The following is a 16,426-nucleotide window of genomic DNA, read 5'->3' as shown; positions in this document are numbered from 1 at the left end:
ATGTTGGCATGGATGTGGTGAAAAGGGAACGCTTATACATTGCTGGTGAAAGGTAAATTAATACAACTTCTATGGATAACAGTATGGAGACTTCTTAAAGAACCAGAAGTAGATCTGCCATTTGATCTAGCAATTCCACAACTGGGTATATCTACACAAAGGAAAAGACAATATACCAAAAAGACTGTAAGCATATGTCTTCTGCAGCACAATTCACAACTGCAAAGATATGGAACCAATCTAAGTGCCCGTCGAGCAATGAGTTAATAAAATGTAGCAGGCTGGGTGTGGTGACTCGTGCCTATAATCCCAGCACTTTGAGAGGCTGAGGCAGGTGGATCACCTGAGGTCAGGAGTTCAAGACCAGCCAGACCAACATGGTAAAACCTCGTCTCTACTAAACATACAAAAATTAGCAAGGGATGGTGGTAGGTGCCTGTAGTCCCAGCTACTCGGGAGGCTGAGGGAGAAGAATCGCCTGAACCCAGGAGGCAGAAGCTGCAGTGAGTCGAGATCACATCACTGTACTCCAGCCTGGGTGACAGAGTGAGACTCCATCTCAAAAAAGAAAAACAAAAAACAAATACACAACTGGGTGGTGAGAACTGACAAAAACTGGAAGAATGAGAGCGAAGGATAATGAAGAGGGTATGCAGTCAGGGAATATCTGACTAGGAGTCAGGAAATAAGGCAAAATGAGCCGACAAGAAGCACTGTCAGAGGGTGGGTGATACAGCAATCCCTGCCCCCTTCACCCTTAGCCAACATTCTAGCCTCAGTTTTCCTCCCCCGACATGTCATCCTTCTCCTTTGGGAACGCTCATCACCTTTACTATCTGCTACCCCCACCAGACCATCGGCTGCGTGAGAGCATGGACTGTATCTCTGTTCTGGTCACTGCAGATCCTGTGCAACTAGCAACACAGACTCTCAATAATACGGCTGGATGTGCAAAACATGTATTCCCCCTTTGATCCAGAAAAATGAGGGAGGACCGGGCATGGTGGCTCACACCTGTAAATCCTAGCACTTGTGGAGGCCAAGGCTGGAGGATCACTTAAGCCTAGAAGTTCGAGACCAGCCTGGGCAACAGAGCCAGACCCCTTTTCTACAAAAAATACATAAATTAGCTGGGTGTGGTGGTGAACACTTGTAGTCCCAGCTATGCAGGAAGCTGAGGTGGGAGGATTAGTTCAGCCCAGGAAGTGGAGGCTGTAGTGAGCTGAGATCCTGCTACTTTACCCTAGCCTGTGTGACAGAGCAAGACCCTATCTCAAAAAAAAAAAAACGCCCCCCCACCAAAAAAAAAAGTGGAAGGTAAGTGAGTATTCACTGGGAAACTAGCCATAGAAACAATTGCAGGGAAGGTATAAAACAAAAGCTAACTATTTTAAAGCGATTGCTTTTTCAAGTCCAAAGCGCTATTGGTGGATTTCCCAAATGAGGGAATCATCGAGTAGAATGGGAAAACACTAGCTGAGAGGATAGCTCAGCTCAACCCCGAACTTTAAAGACACTTTACTGACTTCTATGCCATGGTGGAAGATGCAGCGTGGCCGTAAACATCAAAGGCAGAATTAAAAAAAAAAAAAAAGAAAAACATTTTGGCTGGTCTTAGAATTGTCTGAAGAATATTAGTAAGGGCCTTTAAGTTCATAGCACAGTTTATGACAGTCTCATTCACAGATAAATTTACTGTCATTTGAACAGATGTTTAAAAATACTGGCCCGGCGTGGTGGCTCACACCTGTAATCCCAGCACTTTGGGAGGCCAAAGCGGGTGGATCACTTGACGTCAGGAGTTCGAGACCATCCTGGCCAATATAGTGAAACCCTGTCTCTACTAAAAATACAAAAAAAAATTAGCCAGGTATGGTGGCAAATGCCTGTAATCTCAGCTACTCGGGAGGCTGAGGCACGAGAATCGCTTGAACCTGGGAGGCGGAGGTTGCAGTGAGCTGAGATCGTGCCATTGCACTCCAGCCTGGGCAACAAGAGTGAAACTCCATCTCAAAAAAAGAAAAGAAAAGCAAAAAAGAAAAAGTCACAGGCATAAACAGTTATCGGGACAAAAGAGAAAACATTGAAGTTCAACAACTGGGAACAGTTGAGTAAATTACAATGCCACCACACAATGGCAGACTGTCAGAAACAAACAGGAGGGCTGAACAGCACTGGAAAATGTGTACGCTTAATATTTAATTCTGAGTACGACTACGTGAAACAGACTTATGAAAAAAAAGGAAACACACTAAGTAATAACAGTTCTATTAGTTAGGGTGATGTGATTATGGGTGATTTATTTTTTCTTTTTATTTTCTCCAAGCTTCCTATACTACTGTTATTTTATTGGGTTTGGGTTTGTTTGTTGTTTGAGAAGAAGTCTCACTCTGTTGGCCGGTCTGGAGTGCAGTGGCTATTCACAGGCACATTTATAGCTCACTGTAGTCTCAAACTTCTGGGCTAAGAGATCCTCGCACCTCAGCCTTCCGAGGAGCTGGAACTACAGGCACATGCCACTATGCCCAGGTAATTTTTAAATTTTTTTGTAGAGACAAGGTCTTGCTATGTTGCCCAGGGTGGTCTTGAACGCCTGGCCTCAAGTAATCCTCCTAGCTCAGCCGCCTCCCAAAGCACTGAGATTACAGGTGTGAGCCACTGTACCCAGGCTATTGTTTTAAAATAAGTAAAATAACTAAATTGGGAAAAGGGGAAAGAGAGAAAAGCATATAAGAGAGCCAAATCCTCATTTACTACCATAGAAAGTCAATAGGTAACATTTAAAATTGATGAGCCAACTAATAATAGCAGTATTATTTTAAAATACAGAATTACCAGAAAGAACCGCTAACAGCTGAGCGCACAGCCAGCACAGTGGCTCATGCCTGTAATCCCAGCACTTTGGGAGGCCAAGGCAGGCGGATCGCCTGAGGTCAGGAGTTCAAAACCAGCCTGGCCAACATGGGGAAACCGTCTCTACTAAAAACACAAAAATTACCCTGGCGTGCTGGTGCGCGCCTGTCATCCCAGCTACTTGGGAGGCTGAGGCAGGAGAATCGCTTGAACCGGGGAGGCGGAAGTTGCAGTGAGCTGAGATCTCGCCACTGCACTCCAGCCTGGGCGACAGAGTGAGACTGTCTCAAAAAATAAATATGTAAGAACCAAATAAACGATAACCTTTGCCTCTTCCTACCCCCCAAGTATCACCACCCATCTGTCCTGTTGTACCGTACTAATAAAACACCTTTTGCTTTTTGCCTCCACTTATCCCCCGGATATAAACTCCTCACACGTACATCTCTGCGATTTCTCCCTGAAGTGGCGTTTTAGGTGTTCGATCAGATGCGAATGGCGACCGAAGTTCTTCCCGCACTCATTGCAGCCGTAGGGCCTCTCTCCACTGTGGACACTGTGGTGCTGAACCAGGTGGGAACTCACCCGGAAAGCCTTTCCGCACACCTGACATTTGTAGGGTTTCTCCCCTGTGTGGACGCGCTGGTGCTGGGTGAGGTGCACCCGCTGATTGTAGCTCTTCCCACATTCTCCGCACTTAAACGGTTTTTCTCCAGTGTGGATGCGCCGATGCTGAATAAAGTTTGAGGCTTGGAGGAAGAATTTGCCACAATCGCTGCATCTGTGCCCTCTCTCGCCATGTGTGCTTTGCTTAGGGCTGATGTCTGTGATTGCGTCCAGATCCCTTTTCTGGGAAGGATTCTGCCTTGATTTCCCCACAGTGGGGTTGACCTGCCACCTTTGTACCATGCCTTTAAGGTCACTGACTTCTGCAAAGTCTGGATCCTGGGGAACGCTCCTTTCAGTGTGTTCTGGCGCCACCCAGTGTGATTCAGAGTCATCAGAAATCTGCTTCACTATGAGCTCCATATTGTCCCTGGACTCATAACCTGAAATAAAAGAGGGAGAATTTAAAAATGAGCCTTTCCTTGAATTTGAAGAAATAAAATGAGGTGATAATGAAGTGAAACTGACATGTGCTAGGGATCCATGATTCTGTAAAGGGACTTTTACAGTACAGGGATGGGATGAAAAATATTCAAGCAGAAAAGTGAGGGAGGTTAGGGAAGGAAGAGCTGGCAAAAAATGTTCAAAGGAAGGAGACTGAAAATCAGTCATTCCACTGAATGAAGAGGGTCTCCTTTCAGTGTGGCACTTACAAATACCTGTATCATGTTAAATGTTCTCGTGTGTGTGTGTGTGTGTGTGTGTGCGCGCGCGCATGCATGTATGTGTGTGTTTTGAGACAGGGTCTCACTCTGTCACCCAGGCTGGAGTGCAGTGGGGCAATCATGGCTCACTGCATCCTCAACCTCTTGGGCTCAAGCGATCCTCCCACCTCAGACTCCCAAGTAGCTAGGACTACAGGTGCACACCACCATGCTCAGCTAATTTTAATATTTTTGTAGAGATGAGGGTCTCATTATGTTGCCCATGCTGGTTTCAAACTCCTGAGCTCAAGTGATCCTCCCACCTCAGCCTCCCAAAGTGCTGGGATTACAGACGTAAGCCAACGCGACTGGTCAATATTCTTTTTTTTTTTTTTTTTTTGAGACGGACTCTCATTGTGCCACCCAGGCTGGAGTGCAGTGGTGCGATCTCAGCTGACTGCAACCTCTGCCTCCTGGGTTCAAGTGATTCTTCTGCCTCAGCCTCCCAAGTCACTGGGACTACAGGTGCGCACCACCACGCCCAGCTAATTTTTTTAATTTTAGCAGAGACGCTAAAGTGCTGGGATTTAATTGGCCAGGCTGCTCTTGAACTCCTGACCTAGTGATCCGCCCACCTCGGCCTCCCAAACTGCTGGGATTACAGACGTGAGCCACTGCGCCCGGTCACGACTGGGCAATATTCTTAATAAAACTGGATAGCAGGTTATGCAGCTAACCCCATCTTCACCTTCCTCTTCTTGTGAATTCATAGCCTAGAAAAGAAAGGTGATCTTTCTAGGTCTCTCAATGCCCAGAGGATTTCAGTTTGGTATGAATTAATCTAAAGGAAAAAAGACATTCTATATCCAGAGAAGAACCTACTGCTTCCAAGAGCCAGGTTAATGTTCAGCAGTCACTGATAAAACTGTGGATGTTACAATGGCTATAATTAGTCCCTTTGTGCAACTGTATCAGCAAGATACTTTACTCAAAACACTGATGTTTTAATATGGTTTGCAGAGACAAATCTTCAGTAGTTAACAAAAAATAGAGTATTGGCCAGGCACAGTGGCTCGTGCCTGTAATCCCAGCACTTTGGGAAGCCAAGGCAGGCGGTTCACTTGAGGCCAGGAGTTTCAGACCAGCCTGACCAACAGGGCAAAACCCTGTCTCTACAAAAAATACAAAAATTATCAGCCGGGTGTGGTGGCTCACACCTGTAATCCCAGCACTGTGGGAGGCCAAGGTGGGCGGATCACTTGAGGTCAGGAGTTTGAAACCAGCCTGGCCAACATGATGAAAACCTGTCTCTACTAAAAATACGAAAAAAAGTAGCCAGGTGTCGTGGCACACGCCTGTAATCCCAGCTACTCAGGAGGCTGAGGCATGAGAATCGCTTGAACCCAGGAGGCAGAGGTTGCAGTGAGTTGAGATCACACCACTGCACTCCAGTCTGGGTGACAGAGTGAGACTCTGTCCCAAAAAACAAAACAAAACAAAACAAAACAAAAAAACAACCCAGGGAGTATCATGGCCTATTGAGAATGTCCCAAGATGTTTTCGTGAGGAGAGTGTTCAGTATTATATTAGTAATAAGAGCTAAACATTTGCTGAGTGCTATGAGTCCAGCACTACACTAAGTACTTTACAATTTTATGGTATAGTTAATCCTTACAATGACCCTTTAAGGGAGCTACCATAATCCTTTTTTGATATAGTCAGAAGTTATAATTCCTAAACTATGAAGACAATTTTAATTTTAATTTACCATATAGCTACTTTTACTTACCTTCCTAAAAAGACACTGAAACAGTAAAAACAGGGATATAAACAAAAAACCCTATCACAAAACCAGACTTTTTATGTTTTTTCCTCCCTCATTTAACTATGCAGCTAATCCCAGCTACCACGGTATTTTTTTTCTTTTATTCATATCTACTAGTCTCATTCATTCATTCATTCATTCATTCATTCTTCATTCATTCATTCATTCATTCATTCATTCATTCATTCGAGACCGGGTCTTGCTGTGTCACCCAGGCTGGAACACAGCAGCACAATCACAGCTTACTGTTACTTCTCACTCCCTGGTTGAAGCGATCCTCCCACCTCAGTCTCTATAGGCACCACCATGCCTGGCTAATTTTTGTATATTTTGTAAGGGTTTGTCTCACTATGTTGCCCAGGCTGGTCTCAAACTCCTGGCCTCAAGTGATCCTCCTTCCTTGGCCTCCCAAAATGCTGAGATTACATGCATGAGTTCCTGTGCTCAGCAGGCAGCCTACTCACTTCCTCCTCCCCTTGTCTCTCAATGGAGACATGTCTCTCGAGCCGAGGTCAGTCCTTCCTCCTTCCTGTACCCCAGATCTCACCATACCTTCCTGCTTTCCAGGGATCCCCCAACATCAGCTAACTGGCCCTCCATTTTTTTTTTTTTTTTTTTTTTTTTTTGAGATAGGGTCTCACATTGTCACCTAGGCTGGAGTGCAATGGCATGATCTCAGCTCACTGCAACCTCCACCTCCCAGATTCAAGCAATTCTCCTGCCTCAGCTCCTAAGTAGCTGAGAGTACAGGTGCGTGCCACCATGCCCGGATAATTTTTGTATTTTTAGTAGAGACAGGTTTAGTAGAGACAGGCTGATCTCAAACTCCTGGCCTTGGCCTCAAGTGATCTGCCCACCTCAGCCTCCCAAAGTGCTGGGATTACAGGCATGGGACACCATGCCCAGCCTGTCTGCTCCTCCTTGCCTCCATATTCTACTCTACCAGTTCTTCTCCAGTAGCATTTAAATATGCTGAAAATTTCTCCCATTAAAAAAACATACAGGCCAGGCGTGGTGGCTCACACCTGTAATCCCAGCACTTTGGAAGGTCGAGGCGGTTGGATCACCTGAGGTCAGGAGTTTGAGACCAGCTTGGCCAACATGGTGAAACCTCATCTCTACTAAAAACACAAAAATTAGGCGGGTGTGGTGGAGGGTGCCTGTAATCCCAGCTACTTGGGAGGCTGAGGCAAGAGAATAGCTCGAACCCGGGAGGCAGAGGTTGCAGTGAGCTGAGATCGTACCACTGCACTCCTGCCTGGGCAACAGAGTGAGACCCTGTCTCAATCCACCCATCCAACCCATTACTCTTTCAGTGACCAGGCCTCTCTTCCCCTTTAGAGACAAAGTCCTTACGTTCATCTACGATAGCTTTTTCAAATTCCACTCCTTTGCAATCCTCAAAGAAACTGTCCCTTGTTCCCCAACACCCCTGCCACACCACGGAAACTGCTGCCTCCACGGCTCATTTATTTATGTTGTAAAAATCTCACTTCCAAATCTGATGGGTACTTTATTTAATTTTGACCTTTGGTGATGCTGTTATTAATAGAAATCTGCAGATGTGAAAATAATCTAACATGGCCTTCCGAGAGAAGTAAAGAAGGCAGAAACCACTGGCCATGTAATTAATGTAGAATAGTGTATTGAAGTGATAAATACAGATTGTTATAATGAAGAGATAGAGAAAGAAAAACATCAGAAACTACACATTTAAAACTGCTTAGAGAATACCACAGAAAAGAACTATGCCAAGAACCTCAAACTCTGAAATCCATTAGGTACCTGTAAAGTAACTGAAAAAGATAAAGCAAGAGTAACAGGCTCAAATAAACAAGCAAGCTATTGGAAATTAATTTAAAAAGAAGAGAATTTTTAAAATTTGCATTAAATATAACACTTACACTATATGAGTAATTCACTGAGATAAAGGGCTCCATGAAAAATCAATAGTCATAAAATTATTGACTTAATAATTTTAAAGCATAAATTTGATTTTTTCCCACAAAAATTAAAACATCAAAATAAAAAAAGACTACCAAGATCCCAATAGATTAATGAACAGAGGCATGCACAAATAAATTTAAAAAAAGGAAATAAATACAAATAAATATCAATAGTAATTAAAAATTGAAAATTTAAAAGACCAGGAGTCAGCTCTATACCTGTTAAATAAAAGCCTGTGAGTGAACTAAAATGGTTAAACCATGTAAACTGACATAGTGCTTTTCAAAAGAAATTTTGCATTGTGGGCCAGGCGCAGTGGCTCACGCCTGTTAATCCCAGCACTTTGGGAGGCCAAGCTGGGCAGATCATAAGGTCAGGAGTTTGAGACCAGCCGGGCCAATATGGTGAAACCCTGTCTCTACTAAAAGTACAAAAATTAGCTGGGCATGGTGGCACACGCCTGTAACCCCAGCTATTCAGGAGGCTGAGGCAGGAGAATTGCTTGAAACCAGGAGGCGGAGGTTGCAGGGAGCAGAGATTGCGCCATTGTACTCCAGCCTGGGAGACAGAGTGAGACTCCATCTCAAAAAAATAAAAAAATAAAATAAATATATTTTGCAGTGTGTATGTTTGCATCTGAAGTTTTCCAGTATGCCTGATAGAGTTGTTCTTCTAAAAGAATTTACTAAAAAAAGGCTAAAAGCTATAATCTCCAAAATGTTTGCAGGAGTGCTGAGATTTTTATAACTGCTCCAGACAGTACAATTAAATATTAGCTTCCAGGATTATAACTTAGTTAGAAATAGGGCCACAAAATTCAAGAAGCGATATGACAGGTAAAATGTAGGTACCAAGGCGAACATCATAAAATAGGTATCAGTGACTTAAGAATGGTAATGAAGTCCTCCCGAGTAGCTGGGATTATAGGTGCCCGCCACCACGCCCGGCTGATTTTTGTATTTGTAGTAGTGATGGGGTTTCACCATGTTGGCCAGGCTGGTCTTGAACTCCTGACCTCAGGTGATCCACCCGCCTCGGCCTCCAGAAGTGCTGGGATTACAGGCATGAGCTACCACACCTGGCAAAATTATCCAATTTATTAAACAGTATAGTAACTACCAAAAATTTGTTAAAGTCCAAAGGACTCAAGTGATTCTCCCACCTCGGCCTCCCAAAGTGCTAGGATTACAGGCGTGAGCCACCACAGCCGGCCCACTCTTATTTTAAAGCAGTAAAAAGTTGCATCTGCTGGATTGCAAAAACAGTCCCCCCAAGTACTATCAGTGTTTAATCATACTATTATTAAGATGGAAATGATCAGAATAAGCTGAATAAGAAAAAAAAAAGTGAAGGTTGATTTATTCTTTTACAAAAAAAAAAAAGCAAAGTCATAGCACATAAAACATAAATGCCATTATAAGATGTGCCAGAAATACTCTTTACAAGATAACAAAATAAAGATGTCCTAATCCATGCAGATGAAATAGTCCTTACCCATGGAAGTAATACTCCCATAGTTCTCCTTCCTGTCATCCCTATAAAGGGACTTCTGGGACTGGTCCAAATGCCCCCATTCCTCCAGGATGAAGGATACAGCCACATCAGCCACCTCTTCAATTTTCACCAACTTCTGAAACAGGAGATCTCCACTAAATTCTCATTCCCTATGTCCAAATTTGGAGTGAGGGGAAGAACTGGGCTCATTAAGAAAAGAAACAGGGGAAGGAACTATGCCTCAAAGAGGACGGGGAAGGACTAGGCAGAAAGGGAAAAGGCCAAAGGAATGAAGGTACCAACCCAAGATGGGCCTGGTCACTGGCTAAAGAAACAGAACTCCTGGTGAAGGTTCAGGATGGCTCCTCTCTGAGGGCTAAGGGGCACCAGCTCACCTGGGACCCAGTTGAGAGAAGTGAAGCTGTCAGCTCCTGGCTGTCCTTCAGGGGAAGGGAAGGAACTTGGAGAACAGGAAGGGCTAAGGGAGGAGAAAAAGAGGTTTAAGTGAGAACATCTTTGCCCGGTTCTCATTGCCATCACGTTCCTCTTATGCTCAGGAATCCATAATGGCCCCTACTGCACCGAGGCCAAATTCTTCTGCCTGGCTGTCAAGACCCTCTAATTTCTGGATCTTCTCACACTCTGTTATACCTCCTTTCCCCTAGACTTCCTACTTTGGTCAGGCTAATCCCTGCTTGCCTTTCCGCTATAAAGGATGCATTCTGTGACCAGGCACAGTGGCTCACGCCTGTAATCCCAGCACTTTGGGAGGCTGAGGCAGGCGGATCACAAGGTCAGCAGTTCGAGACCAGCCCCGCCTATATGGTGAAACCCCGCCTCTACTAAAAATACAAAAATTAGCTGGGTGTGGTGGCGGGTGCCTGTAGTCCCAGCTACTCAAGAGGCTGAGGCAGGAGAATTGCTTGAACCTGGGAGATGGAGGTTACAGTGAGCCAAGATCGTGCCACTGCACTCCAGCCTGGGCAACAGAGCAAGACTCCGTCTCAAAAAAAAAAAAAAAAAAAAGTGGGGGCCAGGCACGGTGGCTCACGCCTGTAATCCTAGCACTTTGGGAGGCCGAGGCAGGCAGATCACAAGGTCAGGAGTTAGAGACCAGCCTGGCCAATATGGTGAAACCTCATCTCTAATAAAAATGCAAAAATTAGCTGGGCATGGTGGCAGGCGCCTGTAGTCCCAGCTGCTCAGGAGACTGAGGCAGGAGAATCACTTGAACCCAGGAGGCAGAGGCTGCAATGAGCCGAGATCCCACCACTGCACTCCACCCTGGGTGCCCGGGTGACAGAGCAAGACTCCCTCTCAAAAAAAAGGATGCATTCTGCTTTGCCAAGATCAAATTTTATTATCTCAAAGAACCACCAAAGTCCCACATCTTCCATGAAACTGAAGCATTCCTAACAGTCCAGGGCTGCTCGAGCTTTAATGTACAAATAAATCACCTACATCCCCTGGGGGATCTTGGTACTTGCAGATTCTGACTCAAAAGGCCTGGGGTGAGGCCTGAGAGTTTGCATTTCTTTTTTATTTTTTAATTTAATTTAATTTTTTTTTTTTTTTTTGAGACAGAGTCTTGCTCTGTGGCCCAGGCTAGAGTGCAGTGGTGTGATCTCACTGCAACCTCCGCCTCCTGGGTTCGAGCAATTCTCCTGCCTCAGCCTCCTGAGTAGCTGGGATTACAGGTGCGTACCACCAAGCCTGGCCAATTTTTGTAGTTTTAGTAAAGACAGGGTGTCACTACGTTGTCCAGGCTGGTCTCAAACTCCAGTGATCCACCTGCAATGGCCTTCCAAAGTGCTGGGATTACAGGTGTGAGCCACCGTGGCTGGCCCCTAGTTTGCACTTCTAATAAGCTCCCAGGTGATGCCAGTGCCACTGCTTCCTGGACCACTCTTGGATTACCACGGCCTCAGAAATCCCTTCCAGAATTTCCATGGTTAGTTTCTATTCAGTCAAGAAGTATGTATCAAATCTACTCTCTCTCTCTCTGCCTATCTCAGGAATAGACAGAACAATTCTTATTTTGGAAAACTACTGTCTAACGCAAGCTTGCCCAACCCACGGCCCGTGGCCCAGGATGGCTTTGAATGTGCCTCAACACAAATTTGTAAACTTTCTTTTTTTTTTTGAGAGAAGGTCTCACTCTGTCACCCAGGCTGGAGTGCAGTGGCGCAATCTCAGCTCACTGCAACCTCCGCCTCCCAGGTTCAAGTGATTCTCCTGCCTCAGCCTCCCAAGTAGCTGGGATTACAGGCGCCCACCACCACGCCTGGCTAATTTTGTTTTGTTTTTTTGAGATGGAGTTTCGCTCTGTTGCCCAGGCTGAAGTGTAGTGGTACAGTCTTGGCCAACTGCAACCTCCGCCTCCCAGGTTCAAGAGTTTCCTTGGCCAGGCTGGTCTTGAACTCCTGGTCTCAAGTGATCCACCTGGTTCGGCCTCCTAAAGTGCTGTGATTACAGGTGTGAGCCACCATGCCTGGCCCACAAATTTGTAAACTTTCTTAAAACATTATGAAGGACCAGGCACAGTGGCTCACCCCTGTAATCCCAGCACTTTGAGAGGCCGATGCGGGTGGATCACCTGAGGCCGGGAGTAAAAGACCAGCCTGACCAACATGGAGAAACCCCTTCTCTACTAAAAATACAAAATTAGCTCAGTGTGTGGCGCATGCCTGTAATCCCAGCTACTCGGGAGACTGAAGCAGGAGAATCGCTTGAACCTCGGAGGCGGAGGTTGCGGTGAACTGAGATCACGCCATTGCACTCCAGCCTGAGTAACAAGAGCGAAACTCCATCTCAAAAAAATAAATATGAGGGTTTTTTTGCAATTTTTATTGTGTTTAAGCTCATCAGCTATGGTTAGTGTTCGTGTATTTTATGTGTGGTGCAAGACAATTCTTCTTCCAGTGTGGCCCAGGAAAGCCAAAAGATTGGACACCCCTGGCCTAATGGGAAGGGCACACAGGTAAGCCTTACAGCACAGCATGAAGAGTACCATGACGAAAGGTGACCCAAGTTCCCGTGGGACCATAGAGGCAGGAGCACTTACAGAGTGGAGCAGGGGAGGCAACGGCAGCAGCAGCAGCAAAGCCTTTCCCTAGAAAGTGACTCTGGGCAGTAGGAATGGAGATCGGGGAGACGGGGTGCTTTCCCCTCAGCAGGAACAGCATGCGCAACACCTGGACATCTCACCTCTGGAAGCTAGGGACCGCCTGACCCTCTGAGGTCACCTCTGCTTGCTCTCTGGCTAAGGTCCACGGCATGTCTGGATCTCACCATCCACGTGTGCCTTGACTTGCACAGACCTGCCTGGGATTAAGCTGTAACTGGACAGTTTAGACCCTGTTAGTATTTAGATCTGGAGTCCTGGAGATCTCAGGGCATCCGTGGCTTGCTGATTTCCAATGACTAGGAAATAAGGAGCAATGACACAAAAAGGACGGGACAATGGTTACAGATGAAAGCCAAAAGCAGAGAAGGGATCTGAAACTGGGAGTGGCTAAAGATTGAAAACAGAAGTTGATGAAAATGGTGAATAAGGTCTATGTCCGAATGAAGAGTAATTTTGCTAAAATAAACCAGCTAGGATCTGGTTAACAGGGCAGAGAGGATGAGAAACAGCTAGAAACAGAGGACAAGAGCCAGATGGAGAGAAACCCTGAAAGTGGACAGAACCCAAGTGACTTGAGGAGGGAGCAGTCTGTGCCTAGGAGAAGCTGGTGCTGAAGCAAAGACCAGATGTGGCCAGGTGTGGTGGTGCATGCCTGTAAACCCAGCTACTCGGAAGGCTGAGGCAGGAGAGTCGCTTGAACCTGGGAGGCAGAGGTTGCAGTCATGCCACTGCACTCCAGCCTGGGCAACAGGGTGAGACCCTGTCTCAAGACAAAAAAGCAAAGATGAGATGGCTCAGAAGAGGGGAGGAGGATGGATTCAGTCAGGCTGCTTGGGTTCAAATCTCAGCTCTGCTATTCCATAGCTTTGTGACCTTGGACAAATCAACTTAACCTCTTAGGACTCAGCTTAATTTCTTTTTTTTTTTTTTTTTTTTGAGACAGAGTCTTGCTTTGTCGCCCAGGCTGGAGTGCAGTGGCACAATCTCTGCTCACTGTAACCTCCATCTCTTGGACTCAAGTGATTCTCCTGCCTCAGACTCCCAAGGAGCTGGACTACAGGCGCCTGCCACCATGCCCAGCTAATTTTTTCGTATTTTTAATAGAGACAGGGTTTCACCATGTTGGCCAGGCTGGTCTCAAACTCCTGACCTCAGGTGATCCACCCGCCTTGGCTTCCCAAAGTGCTGGGATTACAGGCGTGAGCCACCAGGCCCAGCCCTGAGCTTAATTTCTAACAGAAGGATAACAGTAACAGCTATTCCACTGAGCTACTGTAAGGATTACCTGTTGGCATACCCAGGTGTCCTGCACACAATCCTAGTGGTTTCCATTTCTTTTCTGAGCAGTTTTTTTTTTTTTTTGAGACGGATTCTCACTCTGTCACCCAGGCTGGAGTGCAGTGGCACAATCTCGGTTCACAGCAACCTCCGCCTCCCGTGTTCAAGCGATTCTCCTGTCTCAGCCTCCCAAGTAGCTGGGATTACAGGCATGTACCACCACGCCTGGATAATTGTTGTATATTTTTAGTAGAGACAGGGTTTCACCACGTTGACCAGGCTGGTCTCAAACTCCTGACCTCAGGTGATCCACCCACCTCAGCCTCCCAAAGTGCTGGGATTACAAGCATGAGCCACCACCCCTGGCTTTCCTGAGCAGTTTTAAATTTTATTTTTAATTTTTTTTTTTTTATGGAGACAGAGTCTCACTCTGGCTCCCAGGCTGGACTGCAGTGGCACAATCACAGCTCACTGCAGCCTCGAACTCCTGGGCTCGAGCAATCTCCCACCTCAACCTCTGGTATAGCCGGGACCACAGGTGTGTGCCACCATGCCTAGCTAATACATTTTTTTTTTTTTTTGAGACAGAGTTTTGCTCTTATCACCCAGGCTGGAGTGCAGTGGTGCGATCTCAGCTCACTGCAACCTCCACCTCCTGGGTTCAAGCAATTCTCCTGACTCAGCCTCCCGAGTAGCAACTAGGATTACAGGCATCCGCCACCACGCCCGGCTAATTTTTTGTATTTTTAGTAGAGATGGGGTTTTGCCATGTTGGTCAGGCTGGTCTCAAATTCCTGACCTCAGGTGATCTGCCCGCCTTGGCCTCCCAAAGTGCTGGGATTACAGGCATGAGCCACCACACACGGCCAATTTTTGTATTTTTTGTAGAGGCGAGTTTTCGCCACGTTGCCCAGGCTGGTATCAAACTCCTGGGCTCAAGAGATCCACCTGCTTTGGCCTCCAAAAATGCTGGGATTACAGGCATGAAGCTACTTTCTTTTATACCAAAAAGATCGCTAACACCTTTGTTTAGCTTTCATTGAATTTTTCATTTGCTGCCCACATTGGCAAAGAGGAAAATTTGCAGAGGACGACTATTATCAGGCAATTCAGTAGATGACACAGAAAGACAGCTGTACTCTCTAATGAGAATGATGAAACTGAAAATGTAACAGAGATTCTAGAATGAGTTTCAAATGATAACATCCTAGATAAATTTTCTTAAACTCAAGAATCAATGATGAACAATGTATTTCTAATTTCAAAAAGGAAAATGGCATTCTTATCTTGTGAGTCATTCAACAGCAAGGACTTCATCACACAGTATTTTGCAATAATAAGATAATAAGAGATTCTGGACCATCATATTTTGCTAGAAGGACTAAATTTGCTAAAAGCATTGTGTGACAGTATTCTTTTCTTTTTTTAGACGGAGTTTTGCTCTTGTTGCCCAGGCTGGAGTCCAGTGCCATGGCCTCAGCTCACTGCAACCTTTGCCTCCCAGGTTCAAACGATTCTCGTGCCTCAGCCTCCTGAGTAGCTGGGATTACAGGCACCCACCACCATGCCCAGATAATTTTTTGTATTTTTAGTAGAGACGGGGTTTCATCATGATGGGGTTTCATCACGTTGGCCAGGCTGTTCTTGAACTCCTGACCTCAGGTGATCCACCCACCTTGGCCTCCCAAAGTGCAGGGATTACAGGCGTGAGCCACCACGCCCAGCTGACAGTATTCTTTCTTTTTTTTTTTCCTGAGATGGAGTCTCACTCTGTTGCCAGGCTGGAGTACAGTGGCGTGATCTTGGCTCACTGCAACCTCCGCCTCCCTGGTTCAAGCAATTCTCCTGCCTCAGCCTCCTGGGTAGCTGGGATTACAGGCACGTGCCACCACACCCAGCCAATTTTTGTATTTTTAATAGAGACGGGGTTTCACCATGTTGGCCAGGATGGTCTCGATCTCCTGACCTTGTGATCCGCCCGCCTCGGCCTCCCAAAGTTCTGGGATTACAGGTGTGAGCCACCACTCCTGGCCTTTTTTTTTTTTTCTTGAGATGGAGTTTCACTCTGTCACCCATGTTGGAATGCAGTGGCACAATCTCAGCTCATTGCAACCTCCACTTCCTGGGTTCAAGCGATTCTCGTGCCTCAGCTCCCGAGTAAGTGGGATTACAGGCGCATGCCACCACACCCAGCTAATTTTTGTATTTTTAGTAGAGACAGCGTTTTGCCCTGTTGGCCAGGCTGGTCTCGAACTCCTGACCTCAAGTGATCCGCCCACTACGGCCTCCCAAATTGCTGAGATTACAGGCGTGAGCCACCGTGCCCAGCCTCTTTCATCTTTTATGATGTTCATACATAAAAATGTACTTGATATATTAAAGTTTCTAAAAAGTTGTTTTTCACTATCCTTTGATTCTTCTGTCAACTATTCATAAAATGACTCTTAAAATAGAAAAAAATTAGAAGGATCCACTGGCCCCACAGGGTCAATAGTGAGATCTATTTTTCCTGGCACACTGAGGGTTAAATGAGTTCATTTAGGGAAAATGCTTAGAACAGTTCCTGTACAGAGCATGTGCTATGGAAGCCAT

General features: G+C 45.9%; 1 protein-coding gene across 4 annotated transcripts in view; it reads right to left on the bottom strand.

The window, feature by feature from the left end:
• ZKSCAN5 (zinc finger with KRAB and SCAN domains 5) overlaps window positions 1–16,426 on the bottom strand; it is a 33,816-nt gene that overhangs the window by 3,794 nt on the left and 13,596 nt on the right. For 2 of the 4 annotated variants that reach the window (XM_054560190.2, XM_024249686.3), the window contains 3 exons: window positions 9,825–9,907; window positions 9,430–9,565; window positions 3,297–3,902 (listed from right to left, as the gene is read on the bottom strand). In XM_054560190.2, the coding sequence (XP_054416165.1) occupies window positions 3,297–3,902; window positions 9,430–9,565; window positions 9,825–9,907 (825 nt within the window). The remainder of the gene's footprint in view (window positions 1–3,296; window positions 3,903–9,429; window positions 9,566–9,824; window positions 9,908–16,426) is intronic. The other 2 variants (XM_024249684.3, XM_024249685.3) reach the window with 2 other exon arrangements.

Source organism: Pongo abelii, chromosome 6 (assembly GCF_028885655.2).
Source record: "Pongo abelii isolate AG06213 chromosome 6, NHGRI_mPonAbe1-v2.0_pri, whole genome shotgun sequence".
Lineage (NCBI taxonomy): Eukaryota > Metazoa > Chordata > Mammalia > Primates > Hominidae > Pongo > Pongo abelii.
The sequence above is the reverse complement of the archived record's forward strand: the minus strand, read 5'-3'. Positions and strand labels throughout refer to the sequence as shown.